At 44.9% G+C, this 27,397-nt stretch overlaps 1 protein-coding gene across 1 annotated transcript in view; it reads left to right on the forward strand.

Moving 5' to 3' along the window:
- LOC147607717 (SAGA-associated factor 29 homolog A-like) overlaps positions 1–24,596 on the forward strand; it is a 36,251-nt gene extending 11,655 nt beyond the window's left edge. The window contains exons 2-9 of the mRNA XM_086790521.1: positions 22,127–22,220; positions 22,308–22,384; positions 22,971–23,089; positions 23,214–23,299; positions 23,436–23,486; positions 23,736–23,886; positions 24,047–24,060; positions 24,157–24,596. Coding sequence (XP_086646647.1) covers positions 22,127–22,220; positions 22,308–22,384; positions 22,971–23,089; positions 23,214–23,299; positions 23,436–23,486; positions 23,736–23,886; positions 24,047–24,060; positions 24,157–24,268 — 704 coding nt within the window. The 3' untranslated portion in view covers positions 24,269–24,596. The remainder of the gene's footprint in view (positions 1–22,126; positions 22,221–22,307; positions 22,385–22,970; positions 23,090–23,213; positions 23,300–23,435; positions 23,487–23,735; positions 23,887–24,046; positions 24,061–24,156) is intronic.
- The last annotated feature ends 2,801 nt before the right edge of the window (positions 24,597–27,397 follow it).

Consider the following 27,397-nt stretch of genomic DNA (forward strand, 5'->3'; position numbering starts at 1 on the left):
TTGGCCACTTAAATGTGGATGCACTGCGGCGAGCTTTCCGGGACCAGATGGTGGTTGGCTTGCCAGATGTTGGCAGCAGGCAAGGACGTTGCAGTTCTTGCATACGTGGTAAGCAGCATAGGGAATCCTTTCCGAAGCAGGCTTCCAGGTGGGCTTCAAAACCATTGGAGTTGATTCACACTGACTTGTGTGGACCTTAGCAGACACCATCATTGGGAGGATCTCTCTATTTCATGTTGCTTGTTGATGACTGTACCAGATTCACGTGGGTCTACTTTCTTTCACAGAAGGACCAAGCTTTTGCACGGTTCAAGGATTGGCACGTGATGGTGGAAAAAGAGTCTGGATTGCAGGTAAAGACTCTTAGGGCTGACAAAGGGGGTGAATTCTCTTCGAATGCTTTTGTTAGATTTTGTGCAGATCATGGCATCAAGAGGGAACTGGCCAATACAGGATCGCCTTCAGAGAATGGAGTTGTAGAACGCAAAAATAGGACTGTGGTGGAGATGGTGAGGACCAGGCATCGTGATCTTCCTCGTCCACTTTGGGGAGAGGCTGTGGCAACGGCTATCCATACCCTCAACCGGTCTCCAACGACTTCAATACCTAATATGACTCCGTTCGAGGCATACTTTGGCAAGAAACTTGATGTCTCGCACTTCCGTGTTTTTGGGAGCGATGCGTATGTACATATTCCGAAGAAGCAGAGGGGGAAGCTTGACTCCAAATCCTGTAAGCTTATATTTGTGGGGTATAATTCTCTTTCCAAGGGATACAGATTGTTTAATCCAGAGAGGAATGAGATTGTTGTCAGCGGGGATGTGGTCTTTGATGAGCATGTTCCAGTATCCGCTGTTGAGGAGCCGCCACTTCTTGGAGATCCAGAGGAGTCTAATGATGATTCCCAGACCATTGTTCCAGTTGGTCAACCACAGTCAGTACAGGAGATTGAGCCCGCAGTTGGAGCAGAGCCCCCGCAGCAGCAGCAGGAGGCTCCACAATCTGTTCCAGTACCCAGGTGGTTGATGGACACCCTTCGGGAGTCAGGTGTCACGGAGCAACCCTCCGAGTGGACCACAGAGGACATGAAGACTACACAGGGTTAGGGTTAGGGTTTACAGAAAGAAAACAAGCATAGAAAACCAGCAGGGAGTGAACACGACTGCTGTAGATTTCTCAATGATAGAAAAATATGAAGTACAAGCCACATGATAGTGACCCCTAAAGGATAAGTGTTCACATGACCGGCCATAAATGTGCCGGGTGGACCAAAACACTTATAAACTGCATATAAGTGAAAATGAACTAAACTGGGGGAAAAAACCTCCACTAACTGAAGTAAAAAGTGCCCCAGTAACCTACTGATGATCACTAGCACTCCTGTGGGTGCATACACAGCATAAAACCCAACAAACCCCCCTGGAGTGATATGTGATCACTGTACATCATCCACCAAAAGGAAACAAATTCAAAGCATTGCGGAATGCTTCAAATTTCGGACGTGGTAATGCCTTGGTGAAGATGTCTGCCACATTCTGATCTGTAGGACAGTAGATCAGACTGATATCTCCTGCCTGGAGTCTCTCCCGAACAAAATGATAGTGAATCTCAATGTGTTTCGTGCGAGCATGAAACACAGGATTCCTGGCCACAGCAATGGCACTCTGACTATCAGTATAGATAGGTGTAGGCTCCTCCACTGAAATATCCATATCAGTCATAAGACGACGCAGCCAAACACACTCAACAGTAGTAGTGTAGGCTGCTCTGTACTCTGCCTCACAAGATGAAGTGGCCACTGTGGTCTGTTTCTTGCTTAGCCAAGAAATGCATGAAGCGCCAAGGAAGAAACAATTCCCACTAGTGGAATGTCTGGTATCAAAATCACCAGCCCAATCTGAATCACTGTAAGCATGTAGCTGCATGTCACCCCCCTCAGGATAAAGCAACCCAAGAGACAAGGTACCCTGCAAATAACGGAATACACGCTTCACAGCTTGCCAATGTGACAACCGTGGGCTGTGCATGAATCTGCTCAACTGAGAGACTGCATACTGAATATCTGGCCTTGTATTACACAAGTATATGAGGCACCCAACAGCCTGAGCATATATAGTGGCATCAAAGGAAACACTGTCATCTTGTAGTGACAGTTTCATCCCAGGCTCCATAGGAGTACTAATAGGCTTGCAATCCTGAAATTTAAACTTCTCCAGAAGTTTAGCAACATAACGTGATTGCAACAACCCAATGCCTCTGTTATCCTGCACAAACTGTATGCCCAAATAGTAATGTACAAGGCCCAAGTCAGACATGTCAAATGTCTGTTGCAGTATCTCTTTAAATGCTGCAATTTTGTCATCATTTGATCCCATGAGCAAGAGATCATCCACATAAAGACTGATGACCAGCAGATCTGTCTCTTCTTTCTTCACATACAAAGTGGTCTCTGATGGACTGTTCACAAATCCCTGAGTGAGTAGAAAAGCATCTATTTTTGCATACCAAGCTCGTGGAGCTTGTTTCAAACCATACAAGGCCTTTTTCAGCCTGCATACTTTCCCCTCATGACCATGTTCTGCAAATCCCATGGGCTGAAATACATAAACTTCCTCCTCGAGGTCTCCATGTAGGAATGCAGTCTTTATGTCCAACTGGTGAACAACCCAACCACGATGTGCAGCAAGTGCAATGACACACCTAAGTGTCGACATACGGGATGTAGGAGCAAATGTCTCCTCATAATCAATGCCCTTCTTTTGTGCATAGCCCTTTGCAACTAGACGGGCTTTGTACCTGTCAATGGATCCATCTGCATGTCTTTTCAACTTGTAGACCCATTTAGTACCAATGGCTTTCTTGCCTTTGGGCAGATCAACCAAATCCCATGTTTGATTCTTTTTAATAGAATCAATCTCATCCTGCATGGCTTTGTTCCAATGCACATTATCTCGTGCATCCACAAATGAATCAGGCTCATCATCATCCTGTAAACTGGCTGCCATAACCAGATTCAAATCTATGATGTGTGCATGCTCATTGGTCCTTGTCTCCCTACGAGTACGACCAGCAAGAGGACCCTCTAAATGGCTGTCCTGTAGTGTCCTCAAATACCATCTAGGTATATGTCTGACCTGTGGTGCCTGCTGTCCCATATTTGGTTCAGCTTCTGGCTCATTTGGCTGCTGAATTTCTGCACCACCTACATCATTTGCTGGCTGTCCATTACTCTCATGAGTTGGATCACCAACTGTGGAATGAAACTCCATGGGTAGAAGACCTTCAAATACATCATTTTCAGCCTGATTTGCCTCATAACCAGCCATGGATAATTCTGATTTTTCATCAAAAATCACATCCCGGCTGATAAATATCTTCCTGGATAGTGGGTCATATAACCTGTAGCCCTTGCTCTCACGGCTATACCCAACAAAAATGCATTTTGTGGCTTTATCATCAAGCTTCCTCCTCAACTCTTTGGGTATGTGTGCATATGCAAGGCACCCAAAGATACGAAAATGCGATACAGAAGGCTTGCGGCCATGCCAGGCCTCAAAAGGAGTAATAGAAACCAATGCCTTTGTGGGACATCGATTCAAAATATGACAAGCACACATTACTGCTTCCACCCAAAAGATATGTGGTAGTCTTTTTGCCTTTAGCATACATCTGGCCATCTCCATGAGTGACCGATTTTTCCTTTCTGCAACCCCATTCTGCTGTGGAGTGTAAGGAGTAGTATACTGATGTTTTATACCTCTACTCCCAAGAAAAGAATTCAGCACATGTGACATATATTCCCCCCCTCGGTCAGAACGGAGAGTCTTCACCTTGCATCCAGACTCTGTCTCAGCAAGTGCTACAAAGGCCAAAAATGCATCATATACCTGTGATTTCTGTGTCAAAGGATAGACCCAGCATATACGAGAGAAGTCATCAATAAATGTTGCAAAATAAAAGCAACCACCTAATGACTTCGTCTGCATGGGACCACAAAGATCACTGTGTATAAGTTGCAACTTTGCAGTTGCTCTTAGAGCCTGATCACGTGGGAAGGAAAACCTGTGCATTTTTCCCAAAATACATCCTTCACAAATGTGATCTGGAGGCTTCTCCATGAGAGGTAGATCTGTAAACATATTATGTCGCTGCATAAGCATAAGACTACCAAAATTTACATGCCCCATGCGAGCATGCCATAACTCCGCATCAACCATAGCTGGAGTAAGAGTGAATGCATGATAAGCAGACTGATCCACTGGCTGAAATGCATCCAACTCATAAAGTCCATGACATAATGTACCAGTAAGCATCAAGGTCAAGGCATTTGCTTTGTCTCTGACCATGCATTTATCATCATCAAAATGGACTTGCATTCCACAATGTGCTAAAGAAGAAATGGACAACAAATTCTTCTTTATCCCTGGTACATATAAGGCATCTGTAAGGCGGAGAATGGAGCCATCAATGGCTGTAAGCTGAATCTCCCCAATGCCACACACTGGATATGAAGCATTGTTGGCACACTGAACAGTTTTGCCAACAGGGGCAGGGCCAACATGACTAAACAAATCCCTGCGAGATGTGATATGCTTTGAGGCACCACTATCAAAATACCAAGTACATGCATGCTCTGTCATACTGAGTGCCTGTGAAGACCAAGAGGCATCATAGCTGCATGTATAGAAACAGTAATCCCTGTCCTCAACAAAAGAAGCAGTCTCGGGAGGAGCTTTAGGAGCATCATTAACAGACATCCCAGCTTCTTTTGCCTTCTCTTTGGCAATCCTCTTCCTACATTCCGTGATGTAGTGACCTGGCTTCTTACAGTAATGACATTTGCCCTTCTTCTTGGGCTGTCCATTACTTTTCTTGGTATCCTGTGAAGAACCACCATCACCTGAATTTTGATTTGCACTCTTTGGCTGAGATTTCCCTTTCCCCTTTTGACCTGTAGTAAATGCTTGTTCAGCATTTGTGTTCATATTCATATTCTTCCTCATTTGCTCCTCTTGTAGTAAGAGAGCAACAAGTTCCTGATACTTGAGGGGTTCAACAGCATTCCTCATGCTGAGGTTCAAAGAGGTATGGAAAGCCAAGTAAGATCTTGGCAAAGAGTGCAAAATGGTGGACACAAGCTGTGTCTCAGGAATAATCTCATCCACATTGATGAGTTGCTCTCTCAAATCCTGCAGCTTGTTTAAGTGGCTAGACATATCATCTCCTTCATTCATTTTCTGATTTTCCAGCTCTCTTTTCAAAAATGAGATCCTAGCCTCATTACGAGCAGCATACATCTGCTCCAAAGTTACCCATGCATTCTGTGAAGTGCCAGCTGAACGAATATGAGGTATAATGGACCTCTGAACTGACAATGCAATGAGTGACAATGCTTGTGCATCCCTGGCATCCCATGTCTTTTGAGCATTTGTTCTCTGAACAGGCAATGGCTGTCCTGGAGCCTGTACCTGTTGTCCTCGTCCACGAGCACCCCCTTGGGGAGGAGTCTCTGGAGCCAATGGACCTGGACGTGGTTCATCACCACTAACAAAATCCCAAAGACCTTTTGCCACAAGCACATTTTTCAGCATAAAACTCCACAAGGAGTAGTTCGTGCCATCCAATTTGTCTTCCTTAGACAAATATGTGAATACATCACTTTGCTGTTGATTTGCCATTATGCTTTACGCACAATGTTGTACCTGTTTACCAAAAAAAAACCAAAAGCAAAAACCCTGATAACAACTGTACTCCACTGAATACAGTTTACCTAAATCTGCCTGCACTCTCAATCCTCTGAATGTGCAGCTTAATGCACCAATGACTGAGTAGGGCAGCAAATGGTGTACACAATGCCAAAATGCCCCAAAAATGCCCAAATTTGCTGCACCCAAACTGTGCTAAAATCTGTATATTTTCTTGCTAGAAAATCTGCCTTTTGTGCCTGTATTTTTCTTGATAGAAAAACTGCTTGTTGTGCCTGTGTATTTTTCACAGAGAAAAATAAGAATGCCCAGTATTCAAAATATGTAATGCTTACCACTTCTGTATTGTGCAGGTACTCAGTAAATCAGTCGAGGTGCTGTTCTGAAGCATGTACGAAAGCAGTAGACTAAAACTGCAGTTTAATGTTGACGTTGCAGGTTCTGTCGACTGTACTGTGCAGGTTTGTACAGAGGCGCAGACTTCGAAGCAGGTTTCGACTTGCACAAAAGGTGGCGCACAGTTGTACTATTGGCGCTGAAGGCGTAGGCGTACGGTGGCTTGACAGGCTGCAGGTACGAAGCAGGAACACCAGATACACAGCAGGTACACGTCAGCTGCAGTCGAGCTGTATGCAGCTACAAGCGTACGTAGCAGGTACAACAGCACTGATGACAGGCGCAGTCTTTCGAATCTGATGCACGTGCGCTGACTGGAACTGAAGCGGAGGGCGGCGCTGACTGTTCGAGGCTGGTACACGTACGCATACAGTACGGGGCTGGTACACATACGTAACTGCAGGCGACGTGCGACTGGATGTACGGGCAGCTTGTGCGCACGGCTGAAGCTGAAGGCGGCGCACGATTGGAGTACGGACAGCAAGTGCGCACGTGTGACTGATGGCGGCTCAGATATGGACTGGTACAGTTGTACGGGCTGCAGCAACACAAAGCTTGTACGGATGCTGTACGTTTGATGTACGGGTAGAGCTGAGCGCAGGCAGTGTACAGCAATGGGCAAGGGCCAAACTTCAATGGCTCTGATACCAATTGAAGACTACACAGGGTTAGGGTTAGGGTTTACAGAAAGAAAACAAGCATAGAAAACCAGCAGGGAGTGAACACGACTGCTGTAGATTTCTCAATGATAGAAAAATATGAAGTACAAGCCACATGATAGTGACCCCTAAAGGATAAGTGTTCACATGACCGGCCATAAATGTGCCGGGTGGACCAAAACACTTATAAACTGCATATAAGTGAAAATGAACTAAACTGGGGGAAAAAACCTCCACTAACTGAAGTAAAAAGTGCCCCAGTAACCTACTGATGATCACTAGCACTCCTGTGGGTGCATACACAGCATAAAACCCAACAGGACAGCCCTTGAAGATCGCACAGAGTCCGCGACAAAAGCAATATAGCGGAGCTTCTTCAGGTAAACTATGCTTTGATGTCTCGTATCATGCGGGACAAGGAGCCCACTTCCGTTAAGGAAGCCCTTTCACAGGATACTTGGAGGAAAGCTATGCAGGTGGAACTTGATGCCATCGAGAAGAACAACACATGGGAGTTGGTACCGAGTCGAAACGGTCAGTCATTGGTGTCAAATGGGTCTTTAAGACCAAATATGCGTCAGATGGGTCGGTGGATAAACACAAAGCCAGACTCATGGCTAAAGGTTATGCTCAGTGGCCAGTCATCGACTACGAGGATACCTTTGCACTGGCAGCAAGGATGACCACGATTCGGACCGTTCTTGCCCTTGCTTCTTCTCAAAGGTGGCCTGTGTATCAAATGGATGTAAAATCTGCGTTCCTTAATGGTGACCTGCAGGAGGAGGTGTATGTTGAGCAGCCTCCAGGCTTTGTTGTTCCAAGATCAGAAGGGATGGTTTACAGGTTACGTAAGGTCTTGTATGGTCTTAAACAAGCTCCCAGGGCTTGGAATCAGAAGATTGATTCCTTCTTTGTTCGGACTGGTTTTCAGAGATTGGTTGGTTTGCAGATCCCAACCTATATCTCTTTCGGGAACGCGGCATGGTTACGATTATCATTCTTTATGTGGATGATCTCATTCTCACCGGCGGTCATGTGGAGCACATTAGCATGGCAAAGGCTGCCTTCTCAAAGGAGTTTGAGATGACCGACCTAGGCTTACTCCACTTCTTTTTGGGATTGGAGATCTGGCAGACCTAGAGGGGGTTTTTCGTCTCTCAGCAGCGGTATGTTCATGAGTTGCTTGAGGCCTTTGGGATGGAGAACTGCAAGCCTATTACTTCGCCGATGGACCCAAATACAAAGTTAACTGTTAATGATCCTTGTGAGCCAGTTGATGCCTCGCAGTATCAGAAGTTGGTTGGTTCATTGATCTAGTTGCTGAACACCAGATTGGACTTGAGCTTCTCCGTGGGGCTGTTGAGCTCTTTTATGCAGACACCATTGAAGTCTCAATGGGACGCAGGATTGCGGATCTTGCGGTATCTGCAGAGTACGAAGGATCTAGGACTCTTCTACACAGGAGGCAATGGAGTCAGACTCCAAGGTTGGAGTGACATAGATTGGAAGATTGGGGAGGAGATCCAGACACGAGGAGATCTACTTCAGGTTACAGTTTTACCCTCGGCTCAGGAGCAGTTTCTTGGCAGCCAACTATTTCTCTATCTTCGACAGAGGCAGAGTACCGGGCTGCTTGTGGTGCTGCTTGTGAGGTTGTGTGGCTGCGGAGGTTGCTAGGCGAGATTGGGTTTCCACAGAAGGAGCCCACAGTCATCGAGTGTGATAACCAGAGTTGTATAGCTATTGCTCGAAACCCGGTCTTCCATGCCCGGACCAAGCACATAGAGATACAGTATCACTTTGTACGTGAGAAGATCTTGGCCGGTGACATCTTGCTACTTTATTGTTCGACGGAGGACAATGCTGTGGACCTCTTCACGAAGTCTCTACCTCAGGCTATGCTCAGGCGACACTCCAGCTCCCTAGGGTTGGTTTCACAGCCAGGAGTTGAGAGGGGGTGTTAGAAGTCATCTCCTGTCTTTACCAGACACTAGCTCTGTTGTGGGTGTGCTCGTCCTTTGTAGGTGTTTTCTCATTTTTCCTCACTACCCGTATTTTTTTTCCATTTCTCCCTATTTTTCCATGGTATGGGTGGCTGCCCTATGATGGCAGGATGACCCAGTAGCTGGCCTGCTGCACCAGTATGCACGTGTTCATTTCTGGGAGTCGGCCGACTGGGTTGCACAGGTCGTCGACCTCTCTTGTGTTGGCCGACTGGATGACACCAGTCGTGAGGCTGTCGGCAGCTTTTGCACAGGCCGACTGGGTACTTGGGACCATATAAAATGGCCCCATGGCCCCCATTCCATTGTATCTTGTATCACTTCAGGATCTTGTGTATATAGAGCAGAGTTACACGCCTATCTCTCTCCTTCTCTTGTGCTGTCTATTTTCTGCACTCTACTTGCTCTCGTGGTCTCAGATTTGGTTATCATCTCCGTTGCGTATTTTGACAGATGAAGCATTTGTGTCCATAATCTCCAAGTGCACAAAAGCTAGAGTCTTTGCAGCTGCAGTTGAAGAATTAGCACTTTTCTCGGTAGTTCGTTGAGGATACTTCCTCCAATAGTGACCCTTTTGGCCACAATGGTTACAGGTCCACTCGGCCTTCAAAGCATCACGCTCTGAGTTGGGCTTCTTCTCAGAAGACTTCGTCGGTGAAGACTTCCTTTTGCCCTTGCGGACTTTTGATTGCTAGCCAGTGAGAGCCTCAGAACCTCCGCTGTAGGCATATGCTCACTTATGGTAGTGCTATGTGTGAACAGGGCTTAACCAAGGGCACTTTTTTCCATGTGGTTTTTCCCCTTGGACATCAAGTGTGAAAGGACACTCTTTGTACTTCTATATTATATGGATGTGGCACACATGCAAGGGTTGACTTGCATTTTGTGGATACCACACTTTTGGCTCTCTCTCTCTCTCTCTCTCTCTCTCTCTCTCTCTTTCTCTCTCATTGTTGTGTGAGCTTCTCCATCTTGCACCTAACCCTAATTTGCAGGTTTGTGTGTGTGAGTGTGTGAGTCCAACACCCAACAATTGGTAACAGAGCTGGGAGCTGGCCCTAGAATTCTGCCTGTGGAGAAGCAAGCCTGCGGATATCTGTCGGCAGGCTGTGGTTTCGTCTAGAGCCGTCGCCTCCGTCCGCACCTGCGCTCGCCCTGTGCCTCCGTCCGCTGTTCGCGCCTAGCACTCGCCACCACCTGCCCGACCTTCACCTCTCTGGTGCACCTCCGACGGCTCCCTGCCACTCAGACCCCCGGTGGCACCACACCTCGACCTGCGCTTCTTGGACTGTCCGCTCTGTGCGCCTCTGACTGGCACGACACTTGCCTGGCCCGCCTCTGACTGGCACGACACTTGCCCAGCGCCCGCCTCTGCATGCCAACAAAGCTAGGCTCCACGCCTGCCTTCTGTCCATCGTTAGGTCTGCTCGTGCACCAGCTGCTCTTACTAAGGCTCCACAAACGTCAGCTCTTCCAACAAAGCAACACATCTGGACCTGGACTGACGCCTGCAAGAGAAGTCCCTGGCCTGCCATCCGTACTACACTCGCCTCCAGCACTTTCCTTGTGAGTGAAAATATGCATTGAAATATTAGACATTTCTCTGCAGGTTAGATTCAAAGGAAAATTGCAGGTGCAATTTGGGGGATTTCTCAATTTGAGGCCAAATTGAAAAATTGCAATTCGGGGGTTTTCAAAATTGAAGTCAAAATCAGCAAATTGAGCCTCTTTCAGTTGCAAAAAATTGGGGCTTTTGTGAAAATTGGCCAATTAGATGCACATTGAAAGCGATTGGAGTGCATAAAAATTGGGGATTTTCAGATTGGAGCATGTAATTGGGCATTACAGCTGTGATTTGTCGCGTATGTATAGACATTGTGTGTAATTGGACAATTTGGTGCAGGTTTACACTTGCTCTGGTTTGTAGGCATACATTTGCACAGGACATTTGGTTGCCTGGCAGTGCACATTGGTGCTTGGTTTGCTTGCAGGTATATTTTGTTGACATGGCACAGAATGCTACAGATGTATTTGGTGTGCTCACCCAGGAGGACAAGCTGGATGGATCTAACTACTCCCTCTGGAGTTTCATGATCCGTAATTTGCTGGTAGCCAAAGGGCTTTGGGGCATCGTGTGTGGTGATGACACACGGCCACTTACCGTACAGCCAACCACGCCTCAAAGGGGAGGTGCTCAAAGAGCTCCTGATGTAGAACCTGCTTCCACATGAGCAGAAGAGATGGGACTCTAGAGATGCACAGGCCATGTCATTGATAGTCCTTTCAGTGAAAAGGACTATTATTCTGCACATTCGTTCTTGCAAGACATCGAAGCTTGCATGGGACACATTGGAAGCAATGTATCAGGTACGCAACGAGGCAAGAGTTGCCTACTTGAAGAGGCAATTGGATCTTCTTTCTATGGATGAGGGTGACTCCATGGCAGATCATCTCACCAAAGTGAAAGATTTGCAGGAACAATTGCTCAACATTGATGAGGTTATCCCAGAAAGACAGATGGTCACCAACACTCTTCATTCTTTACCGCCTTCCTACTTGGGCTTTCACACCTCTCTCAACCTCTCAATGAGAGGAGGTGGTGATCCCGTCACTTTTGAAGAGCTGGTGGGTTTACTCTTGGAGGAAGAGCAAACAAGAGCAAACTTATCGAGCTACCGTGGTGGAGACGAAGCATTTACAGCCAAGGATAAGGGTAAAGCAAAGAGCTTTAAGCATGGGGGACAACAGTCTAGCAAGGCTCGCACTGTATCATGTGCAGATCATACCACATATCCAGTAAAGGGAATTGGCAATGTCATACTTATTGCAGCCAATGGTGCCAATATTTGTATGAAAAATGTATTGTATGTTCCAGGGATAAAGAAAAATCTGCTCTCCGTCTCAGCCAAAAACGACCAAGGTTTAAAGGTTGAATTTGAAGACGGGGAAGTGTTTGGTAAAAGACCCATCAAAGGGTTATGAAATAGTCACTTCTCGAACACGATACAAAGGCTTGTATAAGCTGGACAGCTATGACAAGTGTACTTATGATGCAAATACAGTGGCTGCCCACACTCCTGCTATGCATGATGCAGAGCTATGGCATGCTCGTTTTGGGCATGTAAATTTTCAGAGTTTGATGCTTTTGCAGAAGCATCATATGGTTGATAATATGCCGCCTCTTGAGTCTCCACCAAGACATGTATGTGAGGGGTGTATTTTGGGAAAGATGCAATGAAAACCATTCCCCAAACATGGAGCTGTTAGAGCTGAAAGTAAATTAGAGCTCATACATAGTGATTTATGTGGTCCAATGCGGACACCATCCATAGGGGGGCATCTTTACTTCGTCACATTCATTGATGACTACTCCAGGTTTGCTCGGGCTTACCCTTTGAAAGTGAAAGCAGATGTGTTTACATGCTTTCGACACTTTGTAGCAATGGCTGAAAATATGTGTGGATGTAAAGTCCAAACACTCCCCTCAGATAGAGGTGGAGAATACATGTCAAATGCATTCATGGATTATATGCTTCAAAAGGGCATCAAGCACCAATGTACTGTGCCTTATACACCGCAGCAGAATGGTGTCGCTGAAAGGAAAAATAGATCTCTCATGGAGATGGCAAGATGCATGGTGAAAGCACAAAAGTTGTCTCACAAATTTTGGATGGAAGCTATAATGTGTGCAACTCATGTGTTGAACAGGTGTCCAACAAAAGCTTTGAAAACCATAACACCATTTGAGGCTTGGTATAACAGTGGATTATATGCGCACATTTGGGTGTTTGGCATATACACATGTGCTTGAACAACTCCGAACAAAGCTAGATGACAAAGCAATTAAATGCATTTTTGTGGGCTATAGCAATGAAAGCAAAGGATACCGTCTTTATAATCCAACTACACGAAGGATTTTTGTCAGTAGAGATGTGGTATTTGCTGAAAATTCAGAACAGCCCATGTACAGCTTGTATAAAAGCAATGATACAAGCATACAGGACATGTTTGATGGACTTTTACCCATTGCAATTAGGGGAGATTCAGATCAGCTAGCCCCTACACAAGAACATCCTCATGTAGAACATGTGGAACAGCCAGCCATTCAGCCCCCTTCTATGGAAGAAGTGGAAGATCTTGTCAGGGAAGAGCAAACAGCCATAGACACGGCCAAGTCAGTGCCAAGATGGTTGCTGAAAACTTTGCAAGAAAGCAAACTTGCAGCTCCACTCACAGGTAGAACAAGGGCTAGTTCCAGCCATGCTTTGAATATACATCGTGGGAAGTCTCTTTGATTTAGAAGAGCCTTCTTCTTATGAAGAAGCACATGAGAATGAGCATTGGTTGCAAGCTATGCAAGCTGAAATTTCTTCTATCATGAAGAACAATACATGGGATCTTGTGGAATTGCCTAAAGGCAAGCATGTCCTTGGAACAAAGTGGGTGTACAAAGTCAAAAGAAAGTTTGATGGTACTATTGACAGGTACAAAGCAAGACTTGTGGCTAAAGGCTACTCCCAGAAAAAGGGAATAATTATGAAGAAACTTTTGCTCCTACTTCGAGAATGACCACAATAAGATCAGTGATTGCATTGGCTGCACATAAAGGATGGAAAGTGCATCAATTGGATATCAAAACTGCATTCTTAAATGGGGATTTACAGTAGGAAGTATATGTAAATCAGCCCATTGGTTTTGTAGTTCCTGGTGAGGAACATAAAGTATGCAGGTTATACAAAGCATTGTATGGGTTAAAGCAAGCTCCAAGAGCTTGGTATGATAAGATACATGCTCATCTAACCAGCCAAGGTTATGAGAATAGTCCAGCTGAAAGTACATCGTATGTGAAGAAAACCGATGCCGATATTCTCATAGTCATCTTGTATGTAGATGACATGCTGATTACAGGTACTAGCAAAGCACAAATTTCAGATTTGAAAGCTAATTTGAAAGCTGAATTTGATATGTCAGATTTGGGGCCTTTACACTACTATCTCGGCATACAGTTTATGCATACAGATGATGGCATTGTTATGCAGCAAACTAAGTACATAAAAAGTTTACTAAAAAGGTTTCACAAGCATGAATGTAAGCCCATTTCTACTCCGGTAGAACCAGGTGTACGGCTTACTATGCATGATATTGGAGAGCCTTTTGAGGCCGACATTTATAGCCAGGCATTGGGATGCCTCATTTACTTGTGTAACACGAGGCCAGACATATCTTTTGGGGTGTCTTTGTTGAGCAAATTCATGCACAGCCCAGGCACAAAGCATTGGCAAGCAGTCAAACGCATTTTTCGTTATCTTAAGGGTACCCTGGATCTTGGTTTGTTCTATCCCGGGGGGGCAGCTTGCAGCTTTATGCATACAGTGATTTAGATTGGGCTGGTGATTATGATACTAGGCAATCCACCAGTGGGAATTGTTTTTTTCTTGGCAGTTCATGCATATCTTGGTTGAGTAAAAAGCAACCCACTGTTCTACTTGTGAAGCTGAGTACAGGGCAGTCTTCATAGCTACAGTAGATTGTGTATGGTTGAGGAGACTATTGGCTGATCTTCGCGAGTGTCAGCAGACACCCACCACCATTCTCACTGATAGCCAGAGTGCTATGGCCGTGGCACGAAATCTAGTATTTCATGCACGTACCAAGCACATTGAGATTCATTATCACTATGTCAGAGAGAGGCTACATGCAGGGGAGATCAGTTTATCTTATTGCCCTACACAGGATAATGTTGCAGATCTATTCACAAAGGCTTTACCTCAAGAAAAGTTTGAAGCTTTTCGCAAAGCTTTGGGCTTACTCTTATACAGAGAGTGATTTGCTACCTTGTACAGGTTCACACTTCCACTACAGGGGGGATTTGTAGTCATATGCTCACTTATGGTAGTGCTATGTGTGAACAGGGCTTAACCAAGGGCACTTTTTCCCATGTGGTTTTTTCCCTTGGACATCAAGTGTGAAAGGACACTCGTACATATAATATTTTGTACTTCTATATTATATGGATGTGGCACACATGCAAGGGTTGACTTACATTTTGTGGATACCACACTTTTGGCTCTCTCTCTCTCTCTCATTGCTGTGTGAGCTTCTCCATCTTGCACGTAACCCTAATTTGCAGGTTTGTGTGTGTGAGTGTGTGAGTCCAACACCCAACATTCCCCCTGTGGAGGGTTCATAAATCGCTCTTCTTAATCCAAAACCATCGGCACAAGCTCCTCCCATGTGATAATGTTGAGCCTCTCACTAGTGATCAAAGAAGAATAGAAAGCTGAATACTGAGAGGTCAGATGAGATAGCAAAGTGATGGCCATGTCCTTTGAAGATATCTCCTTTCCAGCCTGAAGAACCTCTTGCTGAAGAGCCTGGACTTTGTTGATATTCTCCCGCATCGTTGAAGACTTTGCAAGATTCATCACTCGCATCTGCACTTCCAAGGAAATCCGCTTCATGGGTGATACCCTGTAATACAAAGAAGCCAAGTGCTGCCAAATCCCTCGGGCCAGCGTCGTGTGTTTGCTGTGATTGATCACTTGGGGTGTGCAATTAAGGAATATGAAAGAACGCACATGGACATTGACACGATCCCATAACTGTGCTTGAGCCTCCCGCTCTCTCCTAGTAGAAGGTAAAAGCTCACCCTCTTCCAACTCTGCCCGTGGAACTCCAACTACAATGAAATCAGCCAAATCATAAGACTCTAGGACAGACTCCATCATTTCCTTCCATATGCCATAATTGGTCCCATCCAACTGTTGGTCCATGACTCCACGGGAAATGTCGGGAGGGTGGGGATCTTCACATGCTTCTCAGCCATCTCAAGCAAATCCGCCATCTCAAGGGTTCACAAGGTCTTGTGAAGAGAGGGTGGGTGGGAAAAAAAATGAAGAAGAGGCTGTAAATACTCTGCAAGGTGGCTGTCCAGCAATGATGTCTGCCTTCCACATGTTTCTCCAAGTCCAGAACAGCCCATAATTTCTTCAATCAGCACCAAAAAACAGCAAACCTTCAAGCTCTCACTGTCTCCAAGCTTCAAGCCACCTGGGGCTCTGATACCATGTCGGAATGCACAACGGAAAAGAGATGAACTGCTGTGAGAAAGAAAACACAGAAGTGTAGAGAGAGAGAACTGTAAAAACTCTGCTATATACACAAGATCCGGTACAATGACAAGTGGGGGGGCAAGGGTGGTATTTATACCACCCTGGGCTGCTGGTCGGCCAGCCACAAAACAGCCGACAACCCTTGAGAAGTCCACGACTGGAATAAATCCAATTGGCCAGCAAACATGGCAGTTGGGCAACATAAAAAGGGGTCGGCCAGGACCAGATCAGGTCGGTCAGCATAGAGAGTCCCCCCATGACTAGCAAAACTGGGGGGAAAACCATGGAAAGTGAGGAAAAATGGAGACTACTCCTAACTCGACGGGCACACCCACAACAGAAGCCCTCACTCCCTACAAAGTAATATGGTACAGACAGGAGATGACTGCTAACAATTCCTCCCCGACTTGATCCATGTCACTTTGATAGTTTTTTATTGAGGATCGGAGCATTCTGGACAACATCTTCACTTTCTGGGAGGCGACAACTTCGGTCAAGATGCGGCAATAGGATCTCATTAAGCTCCTTTTGGATTTTGAGAAAGCCTATGATAGAGTTGACTTGGGCATTTTGGAGGGCACAATGTACTGGATGGGGTTCCCAATGGAGTGGATTTGTGGTGTTTCTGAACTTCACTTGGCCTCTCACAATCAGTTTCTCATTCAGGGAGCCAAAGGTGACAGATTTTCCCTTTCTGGCTCGGTCCGAAAGGGTTGCCCACTGGCACCGTATCTCTTTCTATTTGTTGCCTAGGCCATGAGCAGTTTTCTCTGAGCTCAGGAGATAGGGCTCCAGGGATTGCGTTTCCCCATCCGTACTCAAGAGGAGCTGCTGGACTCCGAGTTTGCAGATGACACATCAGCATACTTATCTGGAGATGTGGGGAATCTTCATAGATTCATAGAGGCGATAGAGATCTTCTATTGCACATTAAGAGCACAGATCAACTGGCACAAGTCGTGTGGTTTTTGGGTAGGCTCTCCACTCGCCCCCACTTGGCGTCCAGTTGAGGCTTTCCAGTGGATCTCAAGGGGCACTCCATTTTGCTATCTTGGATGCTAGGTGGGCATCAATATCTCCCCAGAGCAGTAGCTAGCTCCTCTTCTTCTGAGCATTCGAAAAAAGCTTTTGTACTAGAGTTTTGCAAGGCTTTCCTTAGCTGGCCGAGTGGTGGTGGTGAACCAAGTCCTTCTAGCCACTATGTGGTATATTACTTCTTGTTGGGCCTTCTCCCGTGCGTGCATTGGACAGTAGTTGATCCACAATTTTTGTGGGCCAGCAGGGATGGGAGGCACGACTAAGCCAAGGTGGCCTGGAGTGTGATCATCCAGCTTCTGCGACACAAAGGGGGCCTAGTCATCATTGACTCCGTCGTTCCTGCTGGGCAAGTTGATTGTTACGAGGACTTCTCCAAGTGGTGAACCTTGGAAGCACTTATTTGGCTTGGATTTTAGCTCTCGTACTGTGAGCTTGGGGGGCCCTTGGCCGCAGAGCACGAGATGGATCTTCAAATAGATGCGGGCCTGTGGCTTTAGCCTTGCTTTTGAGGACAAATTCGTTGTCCTTGGGATCACCTTAGAGCGGCCCTTCAGCAATCAGTTCTGATAGCCTATGAGGAGTGTCTTCGGCAGCCCTTGATATGGAACCCCTTGATCCGTTTACCTAGTGGCCACATGCTTGGGGCCCGGCCTCATGTATCTTGGGGAGCGTTGAGCATAGGACCTGCTAGAACCCTTGGAGATTGGCTTGCATTCAAACAGCTTTCCCCAGAGGCTTAGAAGAGAGGCCTGGCTCGGATCCGGGGCAGAGACAGACTCAGCTTCGACATCGACTCTGCTATTACTCATGAGTGGCTCACCCTATCCCTGACCCCTTCTCTCTCTCTCTCTCTCCCCCCCCCTCCCCCTGCAGTGACTGGGCATGTTTGCTAGGCATGATATTCTCTTGGCAGTTCATGGCACGGATGAGAGTTGTGCCTTGCTCACTTTTTCGATTGGACCCCATGACAGATTAGAGAGATTAGAGCCCTCGGATGACTTCAGTGAATGCACCTTGCAGAGGGTGAGGGTGATCGGATTTCATGCACATGAGTGACACATTGACCCCCCTCTAGCCAAGGTGGCCAGGGAGAGTCTCTAGCGTTTATGGATTTGGGGGAGCCGGCCCCTCACGTGCCTCCAGTGGGACCCGGGGGGAGTGGACTTGGCGTGATCTTGAAGACAGGGAAGAGACTTTGGGTACCCCATTCTTCGCATACATCGCACAGCTAGGCCGTAGGATCCAGATGCCCAAGGTCGAGGGCATCCCGGCAGCAGCAGGACACTTGTAGTCTCAGGGCTTCTCATTGCGTTTTCTCTCAGATTTTTGGAAGAGGCTGTGGGAGAGCTTTCGGCCTCGGAAGATCACCCTCTTTTTGTGGTAGTTGGCACACAGGAGTTTGGCGGTTGGCCATTGGCGGTAGACCAGTAGCTTGTCTGAGGTGTGGCCACCCTTAGGAACTTAACGACATTGTCTATGGGATTGTCCAAAGGCTCAGCAGGTTTGGCAGCTGATTCTGTGTATTTTCACGATGGACAGCACCTCTACCCCTGCCATTTCATGGGGCACTGTCGCTTGGACCACTGAGGCTGAGGTTGTTCGGATTATGAGGACGACGATGGGGGGCTAGCCCTTCAAGTCTCTCACCTTTGCATTTCGTCAGTACGAGTCCCAGCCCCATCTACTGATCATTGGACTCTGGGTTCGTGCCAAGAATGGGAGATTTATTGGCACATCTGGAGAGCTCGATGCATTGAAGTCATCGAAGGCACCCACACTCCACTTGCGGAATCCATGAGGAGCATTTGGCTTGACACCTTCCGCGGCCAGTGAGGGAAGTTGCAGGGTGGCTCTGTGAAAACATGGACGGAGTTCAACCTTTGAGCTAAGAAAAAGTGGACAAGCTGGCACCAAGGGGGGGTATTGAGAAAAGTGGTGCCAAAGGGTAGTACTAGGAGATTTCCACAAAATGGATGGACCGGAGGTCCTCCATCATCTTAAGGTTTTGGGGTCTAGATGGCTAGACCAATTTGTGGAAACCTCCAGTTAATCACGCATTAGTGTGAACACAATTAGAATAGGTGACCTCCTAGGACTTGGCTCCCAACCCAATTTCCAACATATACTTTGGCTTTTGTTAAATAGCCTTCATCATGGCTGAGTCTGCCCTTCATCTCCAAAGAAGTGATGGAACCTTAGTTTGATGATTCATCTATGAAGGTTTGTCTACTATGGTGATATATCTTTATGCATGAATCTGCACCTACTCTTGGGCATGATGGTGGGTCGTAGCACCTGGTCTATGCTATGCATGATGGAGTTGATGATGTGAAGCTTTGTGTGTTAAAGGCAGGGTTAGTTCCGTACGTCGTACGACTGAAATCGTACGTACCTGCCGTACGGTACGGTACCGTACGGATTCGTACGATACTGTACGGGATTTTTATTTTTTTTTTGGCTGTGTGGTGGTGGTGGTGTTGTTGTTGTTGTTGTTGTTGTTGCGTGGAGCAATTTCAGTCTTCTAGAGAGCCATTCATCGCCCTTTGCAGCCTATAGGAAGCTGTTTGTCAGGAGCGTGTGCACTTGCCATTGCCATATTAGGCAAGCGATCATATTGCCTGATGAGGAGGAGGAGGCAATCTTCATGGAGCTCTATAGTGAGCTTCCATTGCCCCCTCATGATGATACCCCACGGGCCACTGCCTAGAGAGCCCTTGTTTGATGATGATGGCAACCTACTTAGCGAGAATGATCCCCAGAGTGTCTCGTCCACCTTCGAAGAGTCCTCTTCAGAGAACTCTCTTGATGGACACTCTAGTAGTGATCATGTTGATGATCATGCAGATGTTGGTGATGATGTAGACTTTTGATATGTTATAGCTCTCTAGGCATTGGGCATCTATCTCCTTCTAGCCCATCGATGATGTATTGTAGTATGTAGTATACTGTATCATGTATGTACGCATGTTGGCGGTCGCCCATGCCATGAGTTTTTGGCCTATCCTTCTGTAGCAATTTTGTACTCTAATGGCATGATGACATTATGTTCATGGTTCTACTATTTTGTAACTTCTTGTCTACAATTTTTAAGTTTAGGAAGTATTTTTAAAAAAAAAACCGTACTAATATCGTACCGTACCTCAAAAAATTTTAAGGTACCAATTAGTACCGTATTTTATCGTACCGTACCATATCGTACCTTTCGTACTAACTAAGCATGGTTAAAGGGTAGTGCGATGAAGCCTTTGTTTGAGTAGGTTGCTATAAACATTAGACCTTAGTGTTGAGGTTGGTCTTTGTAACCTTGGTAAAAAGGTTAGAAGCATGTAGTTATCTTGGTGTGAGTTGGTGAGATTAGATTCTCATACAGGTATGGGTAGGAGTTGATAAGCGAGAGCGAGCATGTTACTAACTTGAAGTTCCAGCTCAGTGGTGGTTGTGATGAGCTACTCTATTTACAGAGCTAAAAATCTTGTAAATAATCATCTCTGTGCTGATAAAAAAATGTGAGCTGCTTTGTGGAAGATAACAACGTTTAAACTTTATCCCCATTATCATTTTTTTAATCATTCGAGTTATTTTAATTATGTTGAGCTATTTTATCGCTGAGTTGTGAGAGAAGATGCTGTGGAACCTTATGCTGCTGACTTGACTTGATACGTCCCTGGTGTGGTGGCCGGCTACTGGGTGCATCATCTTAATCGTGTTTATGGTCTTCATTAAGAGGTGGCCTGAGTTTACGGAAAGGTGTTGTTCTTGGTTATGAGCCTATTCCTTCTGCTACTCTACTGTTTACATGTGGTTGATCTTGGCTCTGTCCGTTGGACCTGGGTGCCTTGCCCGTGTGAGAAGGCTACTGTCTGCTTCAACAAGATGGTGCCTAATGCTTCAAGGTGAAGATGCAGATGGACTGGGTAGAGAGAGAGAGAGAGATGTGGGGCATAGTCTCTGGGACAGAGAGGAAGCTGTCAGCCTGTGATCTTGATGATGTAGCAAAGTGGGTGAACACTGACATGCAGGTGCTTTAGACTAATGCAGCTTCCCGGCTCTTCTTAAGGAAGAGGTTTTATTGTTTGGAGATGGCAGATAGTGTGTCCATTGCAGATCACCTCAATAAGTTTGGGTCCTTGATGGAATAGACAGTTGCTTCATGGAAGATGACTGTGTTTTTCTCATTATTGCTTCTTTATTCCCCAAGTGATTTTATCACTGGTTTGTGAGAGAAGATGTTGTGTAACCTTATGCTGCTGATTTGACTTGATACGTCCCTGGTGTGATGACGGGCTACTGGGTGCATCATCTTAATCGTGTTTATGGTTTTCATCAAGAGGTGGCCTTACAGATTTACAGAGAGGTGTTCTTGATTATGAGACAATTCCTTATGCTGCTGGACTGTTAACAGAATATGTACTTGATCTTGGCTTTGTCCGCGAGTTGATTCTTTAGTGAGCTTGCTGCTGTGTATATTGAATGTGTGCGCACTTCATATTCCTTCTCATTATCACGATTATCTAAGCTATCAACAGACTGCTGATTGTGAGGATCTTCTTGTTCAGTTTCTGGTCCAGTCAGCACTGCACTCATTGTAATGGTGTTGGTGAGTGTGATGTTCGTAATTATGTTTAAGCATAGATAATTAAGTGTTCATTTAAATTTATTTGGTGTATGCTTTCTGAAGCTTTGGCAAGCTGTTGTGCTTCCTAGTAAACCAATAATCAAATTTGCATACAAATCATTAGTGAGCCATGCATTGTTGATCTTTTAATATTGTGAGTAGACTCTCATTTTTAAGCCATGCATTGTTGATCTTTTGTCAGGTTTGTGAATTAAGCTAAACTTTCCATTGGTATGTCTTGCTTCTTGTTTCTTTATTCGTCTCTGCTTCATCATAAATTGCTTTCCTGCTTTCTTTCCACTATCTGGCTTCTATTTTTTTTTTCCGGTTCCCTTCTCCTTCGATCAATTCTGACTTGACCAACTGTACGATTACAAACTTGGACTTATTCTGACCACAATATACTATTCCTAGCTAATTTTCACAGTTAACTTGTATTTCTTTGAAAACTGGACAAAATTTCTGGTAGCAAGAGATTTCCTTAGCAGGATCACCTAATGTGGACACTATTTTCTCCTCGTAGGTTTCAGGAAACCCTAACTTGCTTCGTATCTGCCCTTCACTCCTTCGTAATTAAAAGCAATCATTGTGGCTGCAGGCCCAGATGTAGCTGAGAAATATGCTGAGAAACTCTGGATCAAGCTTCGTACGCTGTATAATGAAGCAAAAATGTATGCAGATGAAGAAGACAGGTGCTATCTCCATTTTGATATGTTCTCTTTCTCTTAGGCACGTGCCCATTTGCAGTATCGACTCCCCCCTTTCTTGGGTTCTTGCAGAATCTCTGCAGCCTTAATTGCACAAATCGACATCCTCATAGCCCCGGGGCAAGCCGCACCTCATCGAAAAAAATCAGGTTTTCTTGTGTGTACTAGCAGTAAAAATTTACAATATAATTCTCGGTTTAATGGTTGTTCAGATGGCTAGGATGCCATTTTTTGCACTCTTGCCTACACATTGTTTCGACATTCCGGGCTTTGGTACATCTTAAAGAGGCAAAGTGACATTGTTAGTAGTGCAAGTAACCTAGTTACAACTGTGCGCGCTTTTTACTTGTTGAAAATGCGTAGGTTGGTGGCATCAATTTTGGCTAATTTCACCTACTTTTGGCACTGCAGCACTTCAAACTTGGGTGTTCTCTTGTAATGTTTGAGGTGTAACATGTTTTAGATCACAAAACAATGCAGTTTGTGTAATGCTATGTTTTTGAATTGTTTATGAAACGCGTGTCATGAAATGCCTGCCTGCCCAACTATGGCGGCAAGCAAAGGGTGAGGTATTTGGTTCCTGCACCCCCTCTGGCAAAGCCCCTTCTTGGCCCCCTGTTGCTTAATTACCCCGCCACAAGGCTTCTCGTGGCAGAATTAGAGAAAAGCAATTTCGACAAACTGTTCCCTTTTTTTTTCCCCTTCTTTGTCAGAGCTGATTCATATAAATAACAGAAGGTGGTGAGCAGAAACGCAAACGGATGAGAGCAGAAACGGATCCATCTCGTTTGTCTGCACCATCTATTAACCTTCGATCACCTGCAGACCATGGAGTGGTACTCGTTGGAGATCAGGTCTTGCAAAATCATGTCACTTTCGACTTACATCAAAGATTATACGTGCCGTGATTATCCTGGTGTGCAGGTGGCTGTTGCTTACATCAAAAATTATACGTGCCGTGATTATGCTGGTGTGCAGGTGGCTGCAAGAATATCGCCTGATAATGCTGACAAGGATGAATGGATAGTGGTGAAGGTGATTCGCTTTGAGCGTGAATCGAACAAGTGCGTGTGTGTTTTTTTTAAAATCGTTTTAGTCCCATTTTATTTGGTTTGGTGCTAAAAATTAGATTCAGGTTTGAAGGCTATCATGGATTCATGTCTGGCTTACCCCATCTCGGGTTTCCATTTTGTTTGGCAGATTGGAGGTGATCGATGAAGAGCCTGGTGATGATGAAGAAAGTGTTCAAAGGTTGACGCCTGTCCTTCGCCCTTTCTTAAATAAGCACGTGCATGCATGCACTCACCCACACGCCTATGCATGCAGGCAGGCACACGCTTCCAGGAGTGTGGGTGCACCCATGCCTGCATGCCTGCCATGGATCAGGCAGGCAAGCGTGCATTGGTGCGTGTGCGGATGTGTGTGTTAATGGGCAGGGTTCCTTCTTCTGCTCGCACACTAAAATTGAGAAGCATCTCACAAGTCATGGGAATTGGGCAGAAAGTACAAGCTGCCTTACGCATGTATCATCCCGTTTCCTAAAGCTTCGGACCCTTCAAGTGCACCGGACTTCAACACAGGTTCTCAAGTTCTGGCCGTGTATCCTGGCACAACAGCTTTGTACAAGGCTGCTGTGGCAGCTCATCGTAAGGTGTGCAAGAGCCAATCATGTTTTGTACTTGATTTTTCTTAATCTCCGACTGCTTATTCACCTTGCAAGTTCATTGCTGTGTTTGTATATTCATAACTGAATTATTACTCTTTGTTACAATGAAAATGCTTCGTTTTGATCATCATCGCTGGAGTTCCAGAGGAAAACAGACGAGTGAGTCTCTCGCTATTTACAATGTTTAGGGTCTTCATTACGTTTATCTATGATTTTAATTGGTCAGCTGTGTGACCTTGCATGTTGAATTTTCAGATTTTACGTGCTTGAATTTGATGATGATGAGGAAGAAGGCGTGGATGGTCTTCCACAAAGGCGAGTACCCTTCTATCACGTTGTTCAGCTGCCGGAAGGCCATCGGCAATGATGAAGACTCTTTCATTAGGTGTGTAGGATACAATGTCTATATAATGTCCAAGGTGGTCTTGTACTTATGGTTATGAATGCCCTAACTCCGAGTCAAGAAAAGAGCAGCCCATCATGGGTTTGTGTAGCAGCAAAAGTCCTTCCGAGTTACATGAAGAGATAGATGCACACAATCTTTCTATTATGCACGGAACGCAAATGGGAATAACAAGGGGATCAGGTACAATGTCTTGAGAAGAAAGGCTGCCAAATCGCAAGCACTTACACTGAGGGAGGAATACCTGAACAAGGATTGCATGAATCTTTATAAATTATCCAAATTTTGCAGTGTTAGTGTATATCTCCGACCCATCTGGTTCGCTTCTATGTGACAAGCAATGATGAAAAGGGAACATTCTCTCTGATATGCTTGGAAAACTTCCTCTTTGTACATAGTTAATTGCATCCCCTCTTAGATTTAAGGATACCACATCCTCTTGCGAGGTGGGTTTTTTCTGTTGAAGACATCACATGGCAATTGATACATATGATACATTGATTGGCATATGAGACATTTACCACGGTCCACACGGCACATGATAATGATACATAAGACATACATAACATGAATTTTGCTGGCCTTTCTTTTCCTCCTTTTGCTTTGCTGTGCTGCTTTGTCGTTTGTCTTTGCCTTTGGGTTCTGAAATCTCCCATCATGCGTTTGCTCCACTCTTACACCCTTCTCCTCCACGGAGAAAGCTACACTATGAATCGAGTGTAGTTATGAAATGTCTTATTTTCAAGGGTGGATACTATTCTATGGAATAACTAGAGCATCTCATCATTAATACAAGCTCCCAAAACCAAGCAATTTTTAAGTCCTTCGATGTATTATAATATAAGAATGGAAACATATCAAACTCAAAGGATTGGAGTTTCAAGTTTATGGATTTGGCTCCAAATGCTTCTCTCTCGTGTATGTGTATTTCAAATTCAAACATCATACGATTGTTAGTGATAGTAAAGTCGAGACAACAATATAGGCACCCACCTTTTCATCCCTACCTACTTGCAATTGTGGGTTGTGCTATCTATGTGGCTTCGTTTTTCTTCAAGGAACTCGCCCAATGAGAATTAGGTGACATCGGTTTGTTATAATTACAGGTGTTGTGGCCTTTGCGCAGTTCTAGCTTAGCTATAGGCAGAGAACCCAAACTGTAGGTGCTTGCGGCTTCACAAATAACAATACTTGAACATATGATCATAACAGAATACCTGATTGTTATAGTCTAGTGTTTGAGCAGTCCCACAGCCAAAGATTGGAGACAGGCAAAACCGCGTGTCAATTGTAGGCTTCATTGTATATTGCTTACCAACAGAAGGCACATGGTATCTACATAGCATGATGGTGATAACCTATTTACTCCCATATGGGCTCAAACCTTGGTTGAGATTTCTTGTGCTTTTTTCTTTCCATGACAACTCGATGAGATCCATGGATTTGGCGTGAAAATTCTTTCCCTACAAATGTTGTGGCGATTTTTTCAAAAACATAAACGACTGAAATGGAGTGTAACTGTGGAAGTGCTTCCCTTAACACTACAGGTTTTACATGTTTTATTGCAAAAATAGTGCTGAGAATGTTACTTAGCGGTGAGCAGCATGCCATAGTCAGGCCATCAAGCAGGCCCCAATGGCCACAAACGCTTAGCAGCTGCCAGCGCCAGCGGTAGGTTTCTGAATCAAGAAATCATCTGAACATCCCTGCCTCAGTATGCATCCTTTAGAGCATTGAAAGAGATCCTTTGTCCTCAAGGCTTCAAAGAGCAATAGCAATGCTCAGGTATATAGATAGCGCTTCAAACTCTCAAAACCTAAGCTGGAAGCTTCCCTTGTGGCGGAACCAAAATCGCACATTCTCATTCTCTCTCTCTCTCTCTCTCTCTCTCTCTCTCTCTCTTCTCTCTCTCTCTCTCAAACTTGTCCTCACCCAATACTCTAATTGTGAAATCACTCACAACTAACTCTCGTGAACAAGAAAGACCTGCAAATTATAAAACCATTCGAGACAAAGCCACCAAAATCATGTAATTGAGATATTCATGATTAAGAGCACACAGTTCAAGTCTGTACACGGTGGTGAAGAGGAGATTTGAAGAGGGTAGGGTGAAGACACAAGCAATGACACCAACAAGAAATTCAAGTGGAATTGCATAGCTATGTATTGACACAAGTAATAACAAATCTGCTCCAAACCCTATAGCGAGTGGCCATCCTGGCAAAGCCACCAAATTTATGTGGCTGGAAGATACGTGATAAAAAATGCACAGATTGAGTTTGTATATCGTAATCATCGTGGTGAAGAGATCGAGAGAGGGTGAGGTTAAGACACCGGCAAGGAATTCAAGACGAACTGCATAATTGAGAAGCAATCACCCCCATAAGACCATAAGTGGGTGACCAATGAAGATGTTATTTTGAGATTTGTGATTACAAGCACACTAATTGAGTCGAACATAATCATGGCCATGAGATTAGGAAAGGGTGGGGTGAGTTGTATAATTGAGTCATTTCTATGAGCTAACAAGTAAATTAATTCACCCTCCCGATGCTATAAACCCCACTAGACAAAGCTACCAAAGTTATGTTAATTGTTGACGGATTTGTACACATAATGAGTCTGCCAGCATGATCATGATTATGGTGATGATGATATGAGAATCTAGAGTTTTTGAAGATGAATTGCATGATTAAATGAACATGTGCATGGCACCATGATTGATTCGACAATTCTTTTATTACAATGGAGGGCAGACTCCCTTTGACCAATGAATGGAAATGCAAAAGTAATTACGCTTTGCATCACCTTTTTCCAAAATTCTTCTTTGGATTCTACTCTACCTGAACCTTTTTATTTGAAAAGTGGATGAAACAAAAAAAACGGGTTTCCTCGAGCTATGTGCACAATTTAGGATCATATATCTAAATAATGCAATAATGTTGAAAGCTACAAGTGTTAACAATTAATTCAGACATGTTTGACATAATGTGTTACAAGCTTTTCTATATTTATTGTGACCTAGTGTTTTATGGCCTAGTATTGTTATATCCCATTTTCTAAAGTTAGTGACATGGTTTTACTTCTTTAGAC

This window comes from Cibotium barometz, chromosome 55 (genome assembly GCF_041138505.1).
Source record: "Cibotium barometz isolate CiBa-2024 chromosome 55, ASM4113850v1, whole genome shotgun sequence".
Lineage (NCBI taxonomy): Eukaryota > Viridiplantae > Streptophyta > Polypodiopsida > Cyatheales > Cibotiaceae > Cibotium > Cibotium barometz.